Source organism: Dipodomys spectabilis, unplaced genomic scaffold (genome assembly GCF_019054845.1).
Source record: "Dipodomys spectabilis isolate Male_0828 unplaced genomic scaffold, ASM1905484v1 ptg000136l, whole genome shotgun sequence".
NCBI lineage: Eukaryota > Metazoa > Chordata > Mammalia > Rodentia > Heteromyidae > Dipodomys > Dipodomys spectabilis.
Window position 1 is genome coordinate 1,161,398 of NW_024870813.1, and position 22,608 is coordinate 1,184,005.

The 22,608-nt window shown below is 40.0% G+C and overlaps 1 protein-coding gene across 2 annotated transcripts in view; it reads right to left on the bottom strand.

Annotated features, from left to right (window-relative positions):
- Nucleotides 1-9,720: 9,720 nt before the first annotated feature.
- Bmpr1a (bone morphogenetic protein receptor type 1A) overlaps nt 9,721-22,608 on the bottom strand; it is a 130,462-nt gene continuing 117,574 nt past the window's right edge. For both annotated transcript variants that reach the window (XM_042690164.1, XM_042690165.1), the window contains exons 8-13: nt 19,941-20,085; nt 19,220-19,412; nt 16,474-16,771; nt 14,557-14,732; nt 12,738-12,868; nt 9,721-12,648 (exon numbers count right to left, since the gene is read on the bottom strand). In XM_042690164.1, coding sequence (XP_042546098.1) covers nt 12,523-12,648; nt 12,738-12,868; nt 14,557-14,732; nt 16,474-16,771; nt 19,220-19,412; nt 19,941-20,085 — 1,069 coding nt within the window. In that variant the 3' untranslated portion in view covers nt 9,721-12,522. The remainder of the gene's footprint in view (nt 12,649-12,737; nt 12,869-14,556; nt 14,733-16,473; nt 16,772-19,219; nt 19,413-19,940; nt 20,086-22,608) is intronic.

Here is a 22,608-nt window from a genome sequence, read left to right on the forward strand (position 1 = left end):
TTTTGTTCTTGTCTCATTCGCATTAAAGCTAAGACAGTATCTTTTTATTTTTTCTTTTGATCAGTCGTGGGGCTTGAACTCTGGGCCTGGGTGCTGTCCCTCAGCTCTTCAGCTCAAGGTTAACACTCTACCACTTGAGCCACAGTGCCACTTCCAGCTTTTTCGGTGTATTTGGTGCTGAGGAATCGAACCCAGGGCCTCATGCATGTAAGGCAAGCACTCTTCCACTGAGCCACCTTCCCAGCCCTAAGCCATAAACCCATCTTATGAGCAATGTTATTCTTTTTCGTGTGTGTTAGTCCTGAGGCTTGAACTTGGGGCCTATGTGCTGTCCCTGAGGTTTTCTCTTTGCTCAAGGCTAGCACTTTACCTCTTGAGCCACAGCTCCACTTCTGGCTCTTTAGGTGGTTAGTCAGAGTATCAGGACTTCCTGCCTGGGGTTGTGAACAGCCTGATTTTTGTTGGTCCCTCAAAGTGTGGAGGGAGCTGAAGGAGGGGCTACTGTAAACATCTTTCTCCCAAATGATCAGCTTTGGAATAAAGTGATGTCTTTTCACTCTGCCTCATTTACTTCTAGGGAGACAAAACATTAGTAAAGTCCACAGGAATCTGGGATTGGCACATGGGGGACCTGTCTCATCTAAGGCTGTATCTGACTGCAGCAATGTAGCTGGTTCCACATGGAGTGTCCAGAGGTCTCCACACAGAGCGATGATGTCAATGGCAGGTCGTAGGGCTCAGAACAGAATAGCAACAGGTGGTTTGCAACAAGGTTTCAGATCCTAGAGCAAGCAGGCTTGAGAAAGCAGCCATCCAGCCATTAGGAAAAAAGGGGGCTTAGGGAGAACTGTCCAACATTGCTTGAATACACTTTTGTCTATTAAAAAAAAAATCACACTGGGCTGGGTGCCAGCAGCCCACATCTGTAATCCTAGCTATACAAGAGGCTGAGTTGTGATTCAAAGCCAGCCTGGGCAGGAAAATCCATGAGACTCTTATCTCCAATTAACCACTAAAGACCTGGAAGTGGAGCTGTGATTCAAGTGGTAGAATACTAGTCTTGAGCAAGAAAAGCTAGGCAAGAAAGTGATGCCCTGAGTTCAAGCCCTATGACTGGAAAAAAAAAAAAAGTCATTAACTTAAATTACCCCCTGCCCCTGCCCCCGGCAATGTGTTTGCCACTAAAGCTTTGTGCGCTTAATGTGTAAAGATTAAAATGAAGATTATGCTAGGCGCCCTGGCCACTGCTGCTGGTTTGACTTTGGGGTAACTCACAGCTCTCCTAAACCATATCCATCTGTGGTGTGCTGGACACATAATACTTATTAAGTATTCCAGTATTCTACGACTTCATGATCTTGACCACAGTTTTGAATCTCCACTGGCCCAACACAGCTGTCAGTTGCCAAACTTGAAACCAGGAAGTTTGAAGCTGACGGAGGCCCTTGCTGCCAGCAGCCTCGGCTGGCTGCTTGTGTGCTCTCCTGCTGTTACAGTTGGGGCCTGCTGACCACAGCACTGGGACATTAGGATCAGGCGCATCCCTGGGCTCTTTCTCTAGGAACTTATTGCATGTGGTAGTGAGTTTATATATGAATGAAGATCTTGAAGAGGAGGCTTTGAAGTAAAAGCACTCACTAATCAACTGTACCAGTAGCCTTATATGAGAGACTCTAGAAGTTTCTAGAGCAAGAGAACCGGAGAAAGGAATTATGTCTGTTTTTGTGACTGTATTAGGGCTTGAACTCACGGCGCTTAGCTCTGTTGCTGAAGGCTGATACTCCGCTTAGCTCTGTTGCTGAAGGCTGATACTCTACTACATTAGCCATAGCTCTACTTTTAGCCTTTTGGTGGCTAATTGGAGATGAGAGTCTCAAAGATTTTCCTTCCCAGGCTGGCTTGTAAGTGTGATCCTCAGATTTTAGTTTCCTGGATAGCTAGGATTACATTCAGTTCTGAGCTTGTTTTGTTTTTATAACCAGGGTGCTTTCAATGCAAAGAACAAATCTAGTTACATTTCACAAAGCCTTAATGTCAAGTTCAAGCACAACTTTCCTGCTCATTTGTATTATTAGACAGTTGTATCATTGTATCAAAAATTCTATGGCCAGGGGCCAATGGCTCAAGCCTATAATCCTAGCTACTTAGGGGGCTGAGATCTGAAGATCATGGTTCAAAGCCAGCCTTGGCAGGAAAGTCTGTGACACTTTTTTTTTTTTTTTTTCCAGTCATGGGGCTTGAACTCTGGGCTTGGGCGCTATCCCTCAGCTTTTCAGCTCGAGAGCGCTTTACTGCTTGAGCCACAGCGCCACCTCCAGTTTTCTAGTGGTTTATTGGAGATAGTTTCACAGACTTTCCTGCCCCGGCTGGCTTTGAACCGCGATCCTCAGATCTCAGCCTCCTGAGTAGCTAGGATTACCGGTGTGAGCCACCAGCGCCCAGCCTGCTGTGACACTCATCTCCAGTGAAGTATCAAAAAAGCTGGTAGAGAAATAAAACGGGTTGATATATTCACAAATATATCTTCTATGCAAATGATTTGTAATCTGTAGAATTACTACCTGGGAGATGTCTTGAAATATAAAACTCCCATCCTGTGTTTTTTGTTTTCTCCAAATAAATCTGATTTTTCAAGTTCAAAAAGGAAAGCTTATGGGAAGGGGAAACAAAGGAGGAGGCTACAATGCTTGATAAGAAATGTACTCATTATCTTGCCCATGTAATTGTAACCCCTCTGTACAGTATTTTCACAATAAAAAAAAAAGGAAAGCTTATAGTGGAGTTATGGCTCAAGTGGTAGGTCATTAGTCTTGAGCAAAAAAAGCTCAGAGACAACACTTAGGCACTGAGTTCAAGCCCCAGCATGTGCATGTGCACACATGCACACATACACACACACACACAAATCCTAAATGTTCTACAGATTTCTCATCTCTACTGAGGCAACTAATTACTTCAGATGGAGACATTCAGTGTCGTCCAAGTGACCCTGTGACTGACTTTTCCCCAGGATCCCAGAACAATGCAGATGACAGCCACACAGTAGACCTCTCCGAACCTTGAGGTAAAATAAGCCGCAAACATATTCGAAACTATGAAAAGGTACCATAAACTCATCAGGACATTTGAACAACTAACTCTTTAAAAAAGGAGAAAGAAAGCCAGGCGCCGGCTACTCAGGAGGCTGAGATTTGAGGGTCGTGGTTCAAAGCCAGCCAGGGCAGGAAAACCTTCTCTCCAATAAACCACCAGAAAACCAGGAGTGGCGCGGTGGCTCAAGTATTGAGCTGAAGAGCCTAGGGACAGCACCCAGTCCCAGAGTTCAAGCCCCACAACTGACCAAAACAAAACAAAACAAAACAGAAGATATCAAGTGTAGAATGAGATAGCAACATGATATCATAAGCCAAGTATTTGGGATTGCTGGAGAGATGGGGTGATCTCAGGGGACTCCATATTAAAATGGGCCCAAAATATACCTGGAATTGTGGAACAGAACCAGAACCATGTGGCTAGTCCCAAGCCCAGTACAGGACACCTACTGGAAATGACTTTACCTGTCACCTCTAAAAGATACAAGAGAGTATATCAAGACTGGCAAAGTTTAAACTTTAAAACACTAAAGGGAAAAAAAGTCTTTTCTTCCCTTCCCCCCTCTACTCTCCATTTTTCTTTTTCATAGTGTGATGTCTTTTCCATCAAAGTGTATTACTTAAAAGTTCCTGCTTTGGACTGATGGCTTGGCTCTTGTGAAGGAAAAGAGAAACTGCTTTTGGGTAAGAAAGGATTTTTGAAATGCAAGTTTTGGTCATACACTGATTTCTTTTCAAGATGGAATTATGACAGACATGCCTCAGATGGTTATTCTTATTTCAAAATCACCTTATGTAAATACATTTTACCTTATTGAAACTAGCCAATCACAAGCAGATTGTGACCCTGAGCTCAACCAATCGAGCAAAGGGGCAGGGCCTGCTGTGTTAGGAATAGAGGAGCAGCCTGATTTGCTCAGTGTGCTTGTTTGCCAGATTTTTGGCTGATGGCACACCCTTCCGGGAAGAAGTAAATTTTCCCTTGCTGGGGCAATTCTTTATTTTTATGTCAATTGTTGTAACTCCAATTGTTCTTGAAAAGCATATTTATAACGGTCATTCTGGGATTTGAAGTCAAGGCCTCTTGCTTGCTAGGCAGTTGCTCTTCCATTTGAGCTATACGTCCCTTGCTCAAATCCTGGTTCTTGAATGAAAAAAGAAAAAGTTAACTGACCAAGATAAATGACCTGATATATCACAAGTTAGGAATAAGGGGTTGTGAAAGACCTGGGATTCTTCAATGATTAGGGGTGGGGAGCCTATATTCTACCAAAGGCCATTTGGATTTTTTTCTTCTAATCATTTGGATATTTGTGACATTCACTTGTTGGTTACTTGTGACATCGTGGGCTATACCGAAATTATCAATATTGGCAAACGGACCCATCAGCTGATGAAGAGTTCATTACCTGTCTGTCCCCTCATGTAGCAAATGGCCAAGTGTGAGGACAGGATCTAAGTATTACAAACTTACTTTTTAGGAATGGGGAAGTGGCTTAAGTGATGAGTGCCTTTCTGCCAAGCATGGGGCGCAGTGTTCAAATCCCACTGTTAGCCAGGTGCTGATAGCTCATGCCTGTAACCCTAGCTACTCAGGAGGCTGAGATCTGGGGATGGCAGCTCAAAGCCAGCCTGGGCAGGAAAGTCCATGAGACTCTTATCTCCAATTAACCGCCAGAAAACTGGAAGTGGCACTGTGGATCAAGTAGTAGAGCACTCACCTTGAGCTGAAGAGCTCAGGGACAGTGCCCAGGCCCAGAGTTCAAGCCCCATGACCAACCCTCCCCCCCCAAAAAAATACCATCATTAAACCCCCAAGATGAGCAACAGCAAACACAACAGTATTATCAAAGCTTACTTAACTTCAGTTACTGTCCTAATATAAACAAATCCTGTGTATTGGCTCACACTCTAAACCAAACTACCAGAGAGGCAGAGATCAGGAGTATCCCAGTTTGAGGCCCTTCTGGACAAAAAGTTAGTGAGATCCCCAATAAACATTAGAAAAAATCCAGACTATTAGTATATGCCTGTCATCTCAGCCACTGGGGAAGTATAAATAGGAAACACATGGTTCAGGCCAGTGCAGGCAAAAACCAAGACCCAATCTTAAAAGTAAAGAAAGCAAAAGGGCCTCCAGGAAATGATACTGAAGTTTTGAACTCCCCAAGACCTGACTCCAGGTGACCATAGACTATGCTGCTGGGTGGCCACCTTCAACAGGCTGTACCCACCTGTCATGGATCTGCTCTGCCCAGGACAGGAGGATGCCAACACACAGAAAGATACCAGACATGGCTAATGCACCAGCAACAATATTTCTCCAAGTGAATGAAGATTTACTGATCCAGTTAGCATTTGCTTGAAATTACCCACAAATATTAGACCAGGAAGAGCAAAAATGTCTGCATCCTAATGTCCGCTTTATTAAGTCTAGTGGTAATATTATAGACTTGGAAATAGTCCCTTTTCCAAAAAAGTGGTGAGCATGACAGTGCCTGAAGGAAAAAATCAATGTATTTTATCCAACTTACACATATGGAAGGAAAGGAGGTATTTGATTAGCCTGGAAATATCAGGGATTTTTTTTTTGTCATGCTGCATTACTTTTGAGATGTTCTCTTAAAATGTGTATTAACTGAGGGTTCCTGTACCTAATTTCCAAAATGGTGTGTATATGCTGGTATTGGGGCTTTTATTTAGAGCCTCACTCTGGCTTGACTTTTTTACTCAAGGCTAGTACTCTACCACTTGAGCCACACCACTTCTGGCATTGGGCTGGTTAATCCAAGTCTCTCAGATTTGTCTGCTTTGGTTGGCTTTAAAATGAGATCCTGGGCTGGGAAGGTGGCTCAGTGGTAGAGTGCTTACCTCACATGCATGAGGCGCTGGGTTTGATTCCTCAGCACCACATAAACAGAAAAAGCCAGAAGTGGCGCTCAAGTGGTCTGGAGTGCTAGCCTTGAGATGAAGAGCTGAGGGACAGCGTTCAGGCCCAGAGTTTAAGCCCCAGGACCAACAACAACAACAAAATGAGATTCTCAGATCTCAGCCTTTTTTTTTTTTTTTTGTCGGTCGTGGGTCTTGAACTCTGGGCCTGGGCGCTGCCCCTCAGCTCTTCAGCTCAAGGCAAGCGCTCTACCACTTGAGCTACAGCGCCACTTCTGGTTTTCTGGTGGTTTATTGGAGATAGGAGTCTCACTGTCTCTCCTGCCCAGGCCGGCTTTGAACCGCGATCCTCAGATATCAGCCTCCTGAGTAGCTAGGATTACAGGTGTGAGCCACCAGCGCCCGGCTAGATCTCAACCTCTTTCATATAGCTAGACTATTGGTGTGAGCCACTGGCACCCAACCAAACAAGCTCTTGAGGAACACACAACAGTGACCAATCTTACGATGCCAATGTGCTCAGCTCCCTAAAGGAGGCCCATCAGAAGGTACCAACAGGAATTTAGGGCCTGGAAACAAGTGACTGGCAGATGCCAAGCCTCAATAGTAGTGGAACCTATTGAAGCCCCCCATCCCACTGCAGGAGCAGGAGGCAAGCAAGCTGCACATGTTAGTGAGGAAAGGACTCTCTTGAAATGAGAGTGTAAATAATTTTTGTTGTTGTTGTTGTGTGCTGGTCCTGGGTCTCAAACTCACGGCTTAGGCTCTTCCCTGAGCTTGTTTTGCTCAAAGCTAGCACTCTAACACTTTGAGCCACAGCTCGACTTCTGGTTTTTGGCAGTTTAGTGGAGATAAAGAGTCTCAGAGACTTTCCTGCCTGGATTGGCTGCAAACCATGATCTCAGCTCTCAGCCTCCAGAGTAGCTAGGATTACAAGTGTAAGCCACAGGTACTGGGCTTGAAAACATTTTTTTTTTTTTTTTGGCGGGGGTGGGGGCGGTGCAGGGAGTGGGGGATGGTTCGTCATGGGGCTTGAAATCAGGGTCTAGGTGCTGTCCCTGAGTTCTTTTCTTCAAGGCTATCACTTTGAGCCAAAGTTCCACTTCTGATTTTTGAGTAGTTAACTGGAGGTAAGTTTCTCAGCAACTTTTCTGCCCGGGGTTGGCTTCGAACCATGATCCTCAGATCTCAGCCTCCTGAGTAGCTAGGATTACAGGCATGAGCCACTGGCTGAAAATGTTTTTGAGTAGCAGTAAGACACTATTTATCAAGAATGTTAGGCTGTTTCATTGAAAATAACTCTTTAAAGTTCAAATCCCCTAGTGCCCTTTGTAGAAATGTAATATAGGAAAATATTTATACATAAGGATGTCCAAGATACCATTTATATTTTCTAACCATTAAGGGGCTGGAAAAACAGTAATCTAGTGGCCTATCTCCTTCAACCTCCTAAGTAACTAGAACTACATGTGCACACCACCATGCCTGACTAAAAATGAAACTTTTCTCAAGTGCTTTATAATCTACCACATACATTGCTAAAGACAGATGTCCTTTTCCATACTTCAGTTACTTCCACTGTTTGTTACTATTTTGTTTTTTTAGGCTCTTGCTATGTAGCCCAGGTGGCCCTCGAACTTTCTATCCTTCTGCCTCAGTCTCCCAAATGCTTGGATTACAGATAGGAGCCACCATGCTGTTATTTGTGTGCATGTGCGTGCGTGCGTGCGTGCGTTGTGTGATATGAAAATCACATGTGCATGGGTTTACGCATAACAAGTACACACTCTGATCATTTTTGTGTGTCCCAGTCTTGGGGCTTGAACTCAGGGTCTGGGTGCTGCTCTTGAGCTCAAAGTTAGTGCTCTCCAGGTTGAAAACTCCACTTCTGGCTTTTGGATAACAGTTTCATGGACTTTCTTGCCCAGGCTGGCCTTGAATCACAGTCCTCAGATCTCAGCCTCTTGAGTAGCTAGGATAACAGACATAAGCTACCAGTGTCTGGCCATTTTTTTTTTAATAAAGGAAAAAAAAAAGCCTTTATTACAGTAGGTTTGGTTCTTGAACAGACAGAAAAGAAAATGGGTCAACGTGCTCTAGGCTGGTTTTCTGGTCACTGTCATACACACCTCATATATGTGGCACTAACTTACTTGTTACAAAATTGCAATCAATAGCTGAGCGCTGGTACTCACACCACAACTAGGTGATCTCACCTACTAGAAGGCTGAGATCTGCTGATCATGGTTTGAAGCTAGTCTAGGCAGAAACATCTGTGAGACTCTTATCTTCAACTAACCAGCAAAAACCCAGAGGTGGAGGTATGGTTCAGCTGACTGGAAGAGTATCAGCCTTCAAAAAAAAAGACAATGAAGCAGAATGTCAGTGGCACACCTATAATCCTAGCTACTCAGGAGGTTGAGATTGAGGATTGTGGTTTGAAGCCAGTGCAGGCAACAAAGTCCAATGGACCCTAATCTCCAATAAACTACTCAGAAAAAGCAGGAAGTAGTGATGGGGCTCAAGTGGTAAAGCACTAGCCTTGAGCACAAAGAGGCTTAGGACACTGGCCAGGTCCTGAGTTAAAGTCCCAGGACAGGCACAAAAAAGAAAAAAAAAGGTGAGTGTGAGGACCTGAGTTCAAGCCCAACTATAAACACACACATAACATGCACATAAAAAATCTCAACTGATGACTACTGATATACAACTTAAGAACAATACCACAAAACACACATCACTAAAGTATACTAAAATAAGGTTATTTACTTAAAAATGATACATTGGACATAATCTGTATATAGAACAAAGCAATTAATGGTAAACTTAATAAGGCACCTTTTAAACCAGATGCTATACAAAATACATTTAGTGTGTTACATATCAAAGACGAATCTCTAGTTTTGGTGTTTTACAATTGCATAATGAAACTGTTGTTTTTACCCTTTTGTCAACTCCTATATACAGTTTTTCTAAGTAAGCTATAATACTTCCATTTTATACAATTTATACTACATTTTAATTTTTAAGTGGGAAGGACAAAGATCACAAGAGGGCTTAAATAACTTCATGGAAAGCAGAGTACAGAGCACAATCTAAAATTGCATTAATGTTTAATCTTTTGCAAAAGCTGTATTCACACTTTCCTTGTGGGATGATTATCACATGTGGGTTCGTTCCTACGCTGTCCAGGACTTAAGATTGGTTCTTATGAACATGAGTCCCCTTTGTGGCTCTCATTGTCTTCTACATGGAGGCAGGAAGATGAGTCCCTATGTTATGTTACCCTAGTGAATATTCTGTTGAAACCTGGTTAGTCAGAAACAATTCAAAATAAAGTGAAATGCACTGTAGTTTTAAAAAATAATCTGCCCTGGAATAAATGGTGTCAAATTTGATCCTCGGTCAATTTGGAGATTTTAAAAAATCTGTATTCCATTTTGGTTCTTAACAGAAAACAAAACAACATTGGAAAAAAATTCTTGAATATTGTCAGAGTGAATAAATAAAAAATCTGGCACATTTTAACACAACAGTTTATGAAAACAAAAAGGTCACTTTCTAGGTTTACAAACACTTCTAGACATTGGAAAGGCAACATAAAATGCTGATGAAAAAAGCTTTTGTAAAAGTATTTCCAGAGAAATTCAAATTTTCTATTCAGAAATGAAGTCATAATGAGTTAAAGCTTAGAGTGATCACTGAAGCAAATCTAAATACGCCCTACAAAATTACTTAACAGTGCAAACAAATGCAATGAGAAATTTCTTTGAGAATTTTACTGCTTCTATTCAGGGTATTTTTGCTGGTTTGTTTTCATGCATTAAATATTTAAAGAGACTGAGTGAAACCATAGGCTTTTTTAGTCCTGGGGCTTGAAATGAGTGCTGTCCCTGAACTTTTTTGCTCAAGGCTAAGTTCTACCCAAGTCACAGTTCCCCTTCTTGCTTTTTGGTAGTTAATTGGAGATAAAAGTCTCATGGACTTTCCTGCTCAGGATGGCTTTGAACCATGATCCTCAGATCTCAGCCTCCTAAGCAGCTAGTATTACAGATGTGAACTACCAGTTCCTGGCTTGACACCACAAACTTTAAAAACACTACATTGTATATGGGACCAAATCATAGATTCCAAGATTAGGAACTAAGGAAGTACATGATAGATACTTCCTCTTACTGGTTTCACATATTCTTTCTATATTTGACTTACTGGATGAATTTTCAAACGTAAGATGGGGGGGGCAGGGGGGACAGTTTTAGATACCTTCTTTATATTTTAGGATTCCAGATGAAGTAGCAGCTGCTTCTTTTAAAGAACACATTATTCTGTAAAATGTTTTTACTAATCAAGTTTCTAAGATTATTGACAGCACTAAGACCAAGTTAATTTTAAAATCATTACAGTAGCCTCACATAACTGTCCATTTTTGCCTCAACACACCATTAAAAATATTTCTAAAAAAATTTTGCCTTTCCTATGGATGATGACATGTAATTTTAAAGATTTATATTTTGACAAGTCAAAAACACATCAAAGTTAACTTAGACTCAGTATGCCATATTTTCTAAGTGTTCTCAAATCACAGTAATTCTTATGAACTTATCTGTCTTTCTCAGGAAGCAGGTGGGGAACATATTCTGAAAAAAGCAAGTTGAGTATTACCAATAGACAAATATGCTGCTCTTAATGAACACCTGACATTCTAATTATGTTAATGAAAACTTAGGAAAGCAGCTCAAGTACTCAAATTTGTGAAATAAGATGTGTAGAGAGTAAGCTATGTTTCAGCCTCAATTGGCAGTCATGTTTTTGGTGCTAGATGAATATATGCTCTGATTTCTTCCCACTTAAACTTTTTTGGCTGTATGGTGATGCAGTCACATTGACTTTATGTTTTATGAAAGGAAACTGTCTCACTTGATGTTCTCATGACTTGTGTGCTCAGCATAGCTATAGTATTTAAAAAGCATGACAGGAGTGTACTATGGTTAAGTAAATCAGAACTGTTCTTAGAGATAAAAAGTCTTCTGTAAAATATGTATAATTTGATTGAATAATAGCTATATACAGTTGTACAGATACTGACTAGATACAGCTATAGAGACAACTACTAGTTGTAGATACAGATACTGCTCGACTCCTCACAGTCTTTACAAGTTAGAACCAGAAATCATAAACCCAAAGATCTCAAATGATTCAGATGTCTAAAACACATTAACAGTCATTGATAAATTTATATCAGCTCTGATAAATTTATAATTATAGAATCCTTTCATAAAGAAAAACTGAGATGGTATTATCTTAACGAAGTTTTTGCCTAAAATTAGAAAAGTCCTGGATTTGATGTATTACTTTGAATATATATGGATTCTGAAAACTCATTATGTAGTTCTACTTTCAAACAATTTTTTTTCCCTAAGGATGGGATGTGAGGTACATATGAGCTGGTTCTATAGGATGAACGTACATATGAATATATTAATATTCATATGAATCTATGTACATATATAAAATATGGTTGTAAAGGAGAGGATATTTGCAAGTAAAGCACATTACACACAAAATATAAATAACTTCCCTTTTAAAAGTTACTGAGCATACAGAATGCAGGAGAAATATAGGCACTTACATTGCTATCCAATATGGTAATTTGCTTCAGTAAGAAGTATTTTCTTTACAAGCATGGTTCGTGGCATAGGAAGCTCCAACTTTGGATAGGAGGCTTTCCATGGTAAAAATAACAATTTAAAAAACAAATGGTGGTAGAAGGAAAACAATCCACATTTATGGATACTTCTAACTTCTTTTGGCCTTATAGCAACAAGTATGTTAAAAATAAACTTGGTGGAGAAGCTACCTCGTTTTCAAGGTGAGGCATGGCTTTTAACAGATTGGTGAACCTTGGTCGGATATTGCATTTTTTAAAGCACAAAACCATTGGCCACCAATATCTTTCTGTGCATTCATAAGTAATTTTCTTCTAATTCCAATGGCAACAGAGGGTCCTGACGTGCACTTGCAGATAGTCCATTAGAAAGAAGGCATGGCGGACTAACATTAGTAAGCTGTATCCTAGAGAGACAATCCAGAGGCTATTTTACAAAGTTAGAACACAAACATTACATTTTCTTAGGCAGAAGGCAAAAGTGTGTATTTCTTCACTCTGCTCAACTCATTTTCATTTATCTCCTAAGGCTTTCACAGAAAGCACCATTCTATGAACAGGCAATTCAGTACCCAAAGTTTGACTGGAGACTTATAATCAGGATTGCAGTCTTGATGTAGTTCATAAAACCCAATTAAAAAAAAAAAAGGCATCAGAAACTATATTTAAAATAAAGCTGTCCACATATAAAGAATGAAGTGTTTAGAAGTTCCCAGCTTGTCTTCTACAGAGTACTGAGAAGTTTGTTAGCAGCCTGTGAAGGTGTAGTGAGGAGTCTGAGAACCAAGGACCATCCTTGGTCCATGCTAATTCCTCCATTCCTTTGGTGCCAGAGGATCTGGCAGTCTAGAATTCCTCCTCACAACTATTTCACTGTCAAATCTTTACATCTTGGGACTCAACCATCTTGGCAAGTGTCTTCTTGATTCTCAGTGCTGTAAGTCTGGAGGCTGGATTGTGGGCCCAGCATTCTGACATTAGCTTCAACACTGCTCGTAGACACTGAAAAGCAAAGAGAATGTGAATGAGAAGACGGTATACCTGTGGTAACATTCGCGAATCACTTGTTATAGGGGTTCAGCTCCACTTACTTCATCACTGTTCCATCGGTTAGACACAATTGGCCGCAAACGTTTGACACAGACAACCTCTCGCATGTCTTCATAGGAAGGGTCACTGGGCACCATGTTGTAGTATGGCAACTGGTACTCTTCCACTATCCCTGCAGGGAATGAGAAAACATGATAAGCACAAACACAGCACAAACATGGCAAACAAAATGCGGGATCTCTCACTGAGTTACAGAACTGCAACAGATCCCTCCATAAAGAAGGAAAAGAGGATGTGGGTGTGATGGCTCATGTTATAATCTCAAGTGTTTACACATGTCATCCTGGGAGGCAGCCTTCAGGAGGATCATATTCAAGGCCAGCCCAGGAATAAAGTGAAAGTCAGTTTCAACCCATAAGCTGGGTGTGGTGGTATGTGCCTGTGATCCCAAGTAGCCAGCAGGCTGGAGAAAGGAGCATCCCAGTCTGAGCAGACCTGGGAAAAATGTCAGACTCTCTCTGAAAAAAAAACTAAAGCAAAAAAGGGTTCAAGAGCATGGCTCAAGTGGCAGAGGAGCAGCCTGGTAAGTGTGAGGCCCTGAATTTGAACTCCCAAAACAAAGATTTCCCCTCAGCAGCACATATACTAAAACTGATTGATGCAAAGAAGACTAGCAATGGCTCCAAGCAAGGATCACATGCAAACTCATGAAATGTTGCTTTTCTTTTTTAAAATTAAAAAGTAGGGGGAAAAAACAAAAAGCTGGGAGTCAGTGGTTCACACCTATAATCCTTGCTACTCAGAAGGCTGAGATCTGAGGATCAAGGTTCAAAGCCAGAGTGGGCAGGAAAATCCATGAAACTCTTTAGCTCCAATTAACTCCCAAAAAGCTAGATGTGGAGCTGTGGCTCAAAGAGGGGTAGTCTTGAGCCAAACAAGCTCAAGGCCTGAGTTCAAACCCCAGGACCAACACACCAACACACACACACACACACGCACACATGCACACACATGCTGGCAGGGTCTCTACTGAGCTCTGTATGGCAACACTTCACATATGTCACACTTCATTGAGGGAAGAATGAATCTCAACCTGAGAGGCTCCCCTGGGAGAGGACTTTCAGAAGAGTGTCTTGGTTTTCTCTGATTTTGCTGCAGGCACCTTAGCTGACTCTGACTTTCATCCTTATACTATAATAAATCTGAGCAGTGAGGATGATTACATGAGTTCTATGAGTGCTACCAAAATAAGATTGTGGACCCAACATACAAAACATCTAAATAACATAAATGGACCTTTGTGGGGGAAGGTAATACTAAACTCAAGGCCTCACGAGGCAGGTGTTCTACCACTTAAGCCATATCCTTATCTCCTTTTAGCATTGTTTTTAGACAGTTATTCCTGATTTTTGCTCTCTGGCTGGGATTACGCATGTGAATCACACATTCCCAGCTTGATGTTTGAGACAAGGTCTCACTAACTTTTTGTTCAAGATGGCCTTAAACTGTGATCTTCCTGATGTCCACCCCCCAAGTAGTTGAGATTATAGACATATGACACCATGCCTGGCCATAAAATTTTTATTTAGACAAAACATACATATAAAACCTGAAAATAGGGCTAGGAAGGTGGCTCAGTGGTAGAGTGCTTGCCTTGCATGCATGAGGCCCTGGGTTCAATTCCTCAGCACCACATAAGTAGAAAAAGCCGGAAGTGGCCCCTGTCGCTCAAAGTGGTAGAGCACTAGCTCTACCACTAGAACTGAGGGACAGCACCCAGGCCCAGAGTTCAGATCCCACAACCGTGGGGGGGCTAAGGGGGGGAGGGCAGAACCCTGAAAATAATACTCCAACTCTTACCTCCTGTGATACAACGACGAGCCATTTCCCAAATGATTAGGCCAAAGCTATAGATGTCTGCCATTATGTAGGGCTGGAAATGGTTTTTATTTAGGCTTTCATCTAGCACTTCGGGAGCCATGTAGCGTTTAGTGCCAACTCTGGTATTCAAGGGTACATCAACTTCATTTGTATCACTGCAACAGAAGGAAGAAAATGCATAGGCTGAGAGTCAAGAAAAAAGTAGTTGTCCTATTTTTCTCAAATATATCAAAATTTCTGCCTAAATACATATTCATTTCACCTTCCTTGTCAGAAATCATTGGGGCCAGATATATTATGAAATTTAGCATCTTTAGAGTAGAAAATCATATACCTTTCAATATGTACTATATACTTAATACCCTAGTGGGGGTTACAGCAGTATCTTAACCTTAGTGCTCTGCCTGCAGTAAACACTAATGACTTCACACCGAAGCCATTAAGACAATAAACACTTTACTTATACAAGGTATCTGTGTTCACTGTTCAGGTCAGCTTTTGCCATTGAGTTTGGTGCCTCTTTAAGAGAGGGTAGATAACTATATGTGAGAAGTGAACATGAAAATAAAGAGGAATAATTTTCTTTTCCATTCTCACAGGTTAGTCTCAGCCTTCAAGAGACTGGATTACATTTTTTCCTTCATGGGTCCTATGAATTTAGTTATGTTAGCAATGTTTTCATACACATCTTGATGTTAATAAATTGCTGATCAGTTTTACAAGTTTTGGACTGAATTTTAGAGTTAAATACATGAATACTTTGTTGCTTGTGCCTTGAGGCCTGGTAGGTTCTGGAAATTATCTTCAAGCAGAGATCAATATAATATCTTGTATTTTTGAAAATAGCATCTAGTGGGCATTTATTCTAACATATGCTACTTATACCTAGATCAACTTAGAACACTAATTAGGGAGAAAGATTTAGATGGTGATTATAGTTTTATTCATTAGTAATTTTATGGTCTAAAATGAATTCTGAAATAACAAATGTATTTTTGTTATATAGGGCTTCAACAGTTCCTAAAACTTTGTAATTCTCATTTTAAAAAATTAACAATGATATACCAAGTAGTAATAAAAAACAGTATACTTATCTCCATATATTTATGGGTATAAACTGAAACCCTTTCTGAAGGGATAATACACAGTATGCCACAATTAAGTATATGAAAAAAAAACAACTTTTTTTTTTGGGGGGGGGAGGGAGGTTGGTCATGGGGCTTAAACTCCGGGCCTGGGCACTGTCCCTGAGCTCTTTAGCTCAAGGCTAGTGCTCTACCACTTTGAGTCACAGCATCACTTCCAGTTTTCTGGTGGTTAACTGGAGATCAGAGTCTCATGGACTTTCCTGCCCAGGCTGGCTTTGAACTGCCATCCTCAGATTTGAGCCTCCTGAGTAGCTAGGATTACAAGTGTGAGCCACTGGTGCCCGGCTATGCAAACTTTTAGTAGCCCCTCTTCTATAGAGGTCCATCATCAAAAAACACTTGCAGAAATCCTCAAGGATATAATATATGTGGGTAAAATACAACAATGTCTTCTCTTTTTAAGAAATACAAACTTCAAACAACTTTAATGTTTTGTAATATGGAAAAACTTCTATTTCATAAAAACTGTACCCGTAAAAAGGATGAAGTAGCTGTACACAAACTGAAGTAGGAGGAATTCTACAGCAGGAAGTCAAGAACTGTGTATAGGCTGAGGATGTCACTCAGTAGAAAGACTGTATGCTTGCATAGTGCAGGCCTCAAATTCAATCCCCAAGGATCAAAAAGAAAATAAAGAAGTATGACAGAATAGTTTTTTTTTTTTTTAAAAAGAAACCTTTCCACCCCCTATCTTAATGAATGAAAATAAACATGATTTCAAAACAGTGGGCAAAGAACCATGATGTACCTGTTGAATTTAACAGCAAGGCCCAGGTCAGCAATGCAACAACTTCCATTTTTCTTGATAAGGATGTTTTTGCTCTTTAGGTCTCGATGAGCAATCGCAGGCTTTCCTTGAGTGCCATATATTTCTGTATGGAGGTGGCACAGACCGCAGGCAGCTGAATAAGCCAACTTGAGCAGGGCTCTGGTATCTAGTGTGGCACACTTTAGAAAGTCGTAGAGAGATCCATTTTCATGGTAATCAGTAATCAAATAAAGTTGAGTCCAGGAACCTGTGCCTTTAATGTCTGCTGCTATAAAACCTGTTCAGTTATGTTAAAAAAGTTAGCTATCAGAGATCGCCCTGAATAGTTATAAATGCTTATTCAGAATACTAAGAACAATTTAGGTATTATGTGCATTATATGCAGCTAACTTAATTTGCTTGGCAAAATCATTTGAATATTTTTATCAAAAATTGTATTTCTATCATTTCCTTTGCAATAAATTTGCAGTAATCTCAATAACATAACCAAGATTATATAATGTCTAACAATTCAAAAGATAAATCTGTATGGCTCTCTATTGGAAAGGGTCTCAATTCACTTTGATAATGTGAAAAATGTTTAAGGCTGAAATGTTTAAATCCTAACTAAAGCAACTCCTAATTTACCCATAACGCACCACCCCATAGCTGCCTTGTTTACATAGTGGCCACAATGTTGCCATACCCATACCCTTCACTTATCTTCACCTTCTCTCTTCCTCTTTTCCTTAACAAAGTGGTGACGGGGGAGCTATTCTGGGTTGAATAGTGTCATACCCCTCCCCTGCCATCTTGTCTACCTGGAACTTATAAATGTAACCTTATTTGGGAACAGGGTCTGTATAGATGGAATCACATTAAGATGAGGTCATGGTGGATTAGGGTAGGACTAAGATAGAAGTGTGATTGTAGACATATAGGAAAGAAGGCCATGGGCAACAGACACATGAAGAAATGCTCATCCTCCCTAGCCATAAAAGAAATGCAAATCAAAACAACATTGAGATACCACCTCACCCCAGTTAGAATGGCTAGAATCAAGAACTCTAATAACAACAGATGCTGGAGGGGATGTGGACAGAAGGGAACCCTACTGCATTGTTTGTGGGAGTGTAAACCTGTTCAACCACTTTGGAAAGTAGTATGGAGGTTCCTCAAAAGACTCCACATAGAGCTCCCCTATGACCCAGCAATCCCACTTTTGGGCATTTACCCAAACAATCATAAACAAGACCATACTAAAGCTACCAGCACAACTATGTTTATTGCAGCATTATTTACCATAGCTAAGATATGGAACCAACCCAGATGCCCCTCAATAGATGAATGGATCAAGAAAATGTGGTATATACACACAATGGAATTCTATGCCTTCATCAGAAAGAATGACATCTCCCCATTTGTTAGGAAATGGAAAGACTTGGAAAAAATTATGCTAAGTGAAATAAGCCAGGCTCAAAGAAACATAGGTCCCATGGTTTCCCTGATTTGCAATAACTAGTGTATGTCTGAGACAAGCAGAAACGGTCAGATAAGTTGATGTTAGGCGAAATGAATCCCAAGATAAGGACTCAAATGGTTTTTCTTTCTTGGTATAACCCCTGTTTTCACTGTTTTTGATGTTGGTATAATTTGGGGAGGGGAAGGGAAAAAACAAATTGTTTAAATAGGGATACAGGTGGACCCACTGCAATGATGAGATGTACAAGACATTATGTCTAAAAACGAACTGTACAACTTTGGCCGGGGAGGATGGGGTGGGGGACAAGAGGTGGGGGGTGGGAGAAATGGGAGGTCAGGGATCGTAAGGGGAAATAAAGGAGAACGCAACAATACTTGATAAGAAATACACTCATTATCTTGCCCATGTAATTGTAACTCCTCTGTACAGTATTTTCACAATAAAAAAAAAAAGAAATGTACTCATTACCTTGCTCATGTTATTGTAACTCCTCTGCTACAGTATTTTCACAATAAAAAAATGAATAAAAAAAAGGCCATGGGGACAACAGAAAAGAGATTGGAGTGCTGTCTAAAGGTCAGAAAACACCAAAGGATAAGAAAGGATGCCCACTGTAGTGTTTTCTGAGAGAGCATGGCCCTGAAAACAGCTTGATTTCCAACTTCCAGCCTCTCTAGAACTACAAAGCAATAAATACACTTCTGTTGTTTTCAGCCTTCTAGTTCATGGTAATTTGTTATACTACAAATAGAAAACCAAGTTAAGTGCCTGTTTTATGCCTGGCAACAAGCTATGTACTCTTCAAATCAGTAAAACAGTTGCTGAAAAGAAAACTCAAAAAAGCTATAAACCCTGCTGATCAGATAATGCTTAAATTACTTCATATTGTGTGAATGAGATGGGAAGCAGAACACAGGCTAAGTACAGAACATACAATGAAGCTGCATGTTGGCTTGTTAAGCTAAAGAAGATGAAAGTAAATATAGCAACAGATAGCCACAGATACCCCAGAAACACCTTATTTCTATAAAGACTTGGTTTCCACATTACTATATGAGTAAGTCCACTGAAATAACATTTATTGTCCATTTGAAATGCACTGCTATTTCTTCAGGTAGGCAGTAAATAAATGAAGGGCCTGAGTATAGTTTTAATGAATTTCTGATAGCCAAACTTATGAAGTTGAATTCATGTAGATACATTATGCAGGTTTCCACCTGCAGCTTTAACCCTGTCAGAATACAGAGCAGACTGAGTACTCACCAAGTATATTTTCATGGCGCATGAGCACTGTTTGATAGATTTCTGTTTCTCGAAACCAGCTAGCTTCTTCAGTGGTAAAAAATACTTTGACTGCCACTTTTTCACCACGCCATTTTCCCATCCACACTTCTCCATATCGGCCTTTACCAACTTGTCGAACCATCTGAATTTGTTTGGCAATAGTACGTTGAACCTTTACAGAAAAAAGTAAAAAGTTTTGAATCTTGATAAATAGAATCTAGTAAGAGATACTAGGTGTTGTCCCTGAGCTTCTTTTGCTCAAGGCTAGCACTCTACCACTTGAGCCACAGCACCACAGGCAAGCACTACCACTTGAGCTACAGCGCCACTTCCAGCCTTTTCTGCTTATGTGGTGCTAAGGAATCGAACCCAGGGCCTCATACATGGAAGGCAAGTGCTCTACCACTAAGCTAGCTTCCCAGCACCCCAGCCCACATATTTTTAATTCAATCTAATCAGGATGTGGAGCAGGAAGATCATGAATTTGAGGCCAGCCTAGGGAAAGGTATAAGACCCTGTTTCAAAAACACAAAAGCCAACCTTCAATCACATTTCTTTCTTACTATGGCTCTTATTTGTCTCATATGTGTATATCTATATATATGTGTGTGTATTTGTATACACACACACACACACACACACACACACACACACACACACACACACACATAAGTTCACATGTCTTATCTTTATAACTTACCAATAAAGGTAGTCCCGATCCACTACCAGAGCTTTGTGACTGGTCAATAAGGTCTTTTAATGATTCTCCTACTGGAATAAATGCTTCATCCTGTTCCAAATCACGATTATAACGACGTCTGCTTGAAATGGTCTTGCAATAATGTCTTTCAAATAAAGCAGAAAAATCTGTATTAACATTGAAAAACTATAAAATTTTGAGATAAGAAAAACCTTGAGGTTCTCAATACCATCACCTTCCTTCAGATAGAATCATATCCAAAGCTGTCTTGTCACAGGAAAATAGGCTGTTACAGTATGACTAGAAATGGGAATTTAGAAAGTAAAACGCTGTGTTGTAAAAATGGAGAGATGTCTACAGAGCACTGGTAGATTAGAAAAAAAAAAACAAACTGAAAAGAAAGCTAGGCATGGTGATGTATATCTGTAATGCCAGAACTGAGAGACACAGAAAGATCCTCAATTTAAGGATAACCAGAGCTAGCAAGAGCTTGTCTTAAAAACAAAACAAAAACATGTAAGTGGCATCCCACCTGTAAAAAGTACTTAATTTTAAAATTCTGTCATGTCAAAATTTAAAAAGATGAGAAAGGATAGGCAGTGTATTTGCTTTCAACTTCATATTTATCCATTTATGATTCTAACTGCATTTTTAAGTTAAATGAAAAAATATATTTCAGCCAGGCCCAAAGAAACATAGGTCCCATGGTTTCCCTTATTTGTAAGAACTAGTATATGTCTGAGTCAAGCAGAAAAGGTCAGATAAGTTGATATTAGGGAAATGAACCTTAAGATATGTATTCAAATTTTTTTTCATGCGATTGTTTCTAACACATTTATAAGATTAGTTCTTTGTTGCTTTGTATGTCCCTCCCCCATAGTACAACCCCTGCTTTCGCTGTATTTGATGCCATTATAATCTATGGAGGGGAAGGGAAAAAAACCAAATCGTTTAAATAGGGATACAGGTGGACCCACTGCAACAATGAGATGTACAAGTCGTTATGTCTAAAATGAACTTTACAACTTTGGTGGGGAGGGAGGATGGGATGGGAAGGGGAAACAAAGGAGGAGGCTACAATGCTTTATAAGAAATGTACTCATTATCTTGCCCATGTAATTGTAACCCCTCTGTACAGTATTTTCACAATTAAAAATAAATAAAAATAAAAAAATAAATTAAAAAATATATATTTCATTTTGAAAAGGGAAAGAATTTGCCATGACTTGGCCTGAGACTACATTTATTCCTCAAAGTTTACTAATGTAATTGGTGTTTTAATAAACATTTCTGTGCTTTTCCCTTAGGTGCTGATGTGTAATTTTCCTGATGACATACACAAATCCAATTTTATACATACTACACCAAGCTGCTTTCCAAAGTAAAATTATACTCCTATCAAAAGAAAAACATCACAATATCTATTTCCTCTTTCCCTAAACCCTGAAGTGTCATATTTTTGGATGAGTATGATTTAATTATCTTTCCTCTAATTATTAATGAGTCTGAATTATTTTCCTTCTCAGTTTCTTTCCCTCAATGGCCTACTCAATTAAGGTTTCATATTTTCTTCTATTGGTTCACAAGACTCCTTTATATAACCTGGACATTAACCAACTTAGTCTCTAATACTTGTATGTTACCATAATGTTCTCTCAGTCTGTGATTGTGATGACTTTCCAGTTTATGGTATTTTATGTCAATTTTTAATTTTAATGTAGTAAAGTGACTGATCTCCTTTCAATCTTTCTAACTCTAATGTAATAAATCATTCTCTCAATGTTTAAATTTTTTGATTTTCTCATTTAGTCCTTTAATCTATTTGGAATTTGTATCATGCAATGGAAATGAGAGAACAAACCAAAATAGATGTTTCCAATATTAGGTAGCCATATTTACATGGTTCTGTGCATGTTGTGTGTGTGCACGCATGCACCAGAAATGGGTCTTCAACTCACAGCTTGGGTGTAGTCCCTTAGCTTTTTCACTCAAGACTGGTATTCTACCACTTGAGCCACAGCTCCACTTCCATATTTACAGTTTTATTTTCATTTTTAAAACTTTACATAGACTTGCCTGGTACAATTGGGCACACCTGTAAGCCAAGCATTCAGGAGGCTAAGTAAAGCAGAAAGATCACAGGACCTGGCCAACCTGGGTTCTATAGTGTAACTTTATTTATGTGTCTCTAAACAAATAATCATAAGGAAAAAAAATACATAGGAAATTGACTCAAATGGCTTGAAATTCAAAGGCACAAAAGGATGTACAGTGAAAAATCTTCCTCTCACACCCATCCCTAAGTCATCAAATCACTTCTTTGGAAAGCAACTATTTCCCTTTTTTTTCTGAAGAAATGGAAATATTTCTCATTCCTGAGTAAACTAGTGACTATAAATTATGCATATTCAAACAGAACAATGCATACTGTTGGTAACTTCCTCTGCTTTACTCTTTCTTCCAGAAGTGGCTGTATACAGTATGCACTGCCCTGCACATTGCTTTTTCTCTTTTTTTTCTTTTGCCAGTAGTGGAGCTTGAACTCAAGGCCTCGGCACCGTCTCTGAGCTTCTTTTGCTCAAGGCTAGAACCCTACCACTTGAGCCACAGCGCCCCTTCTGGCGTTTTCTGTGTATGTGGTACTAAGGAATCAAACCCAGGGCTTCAT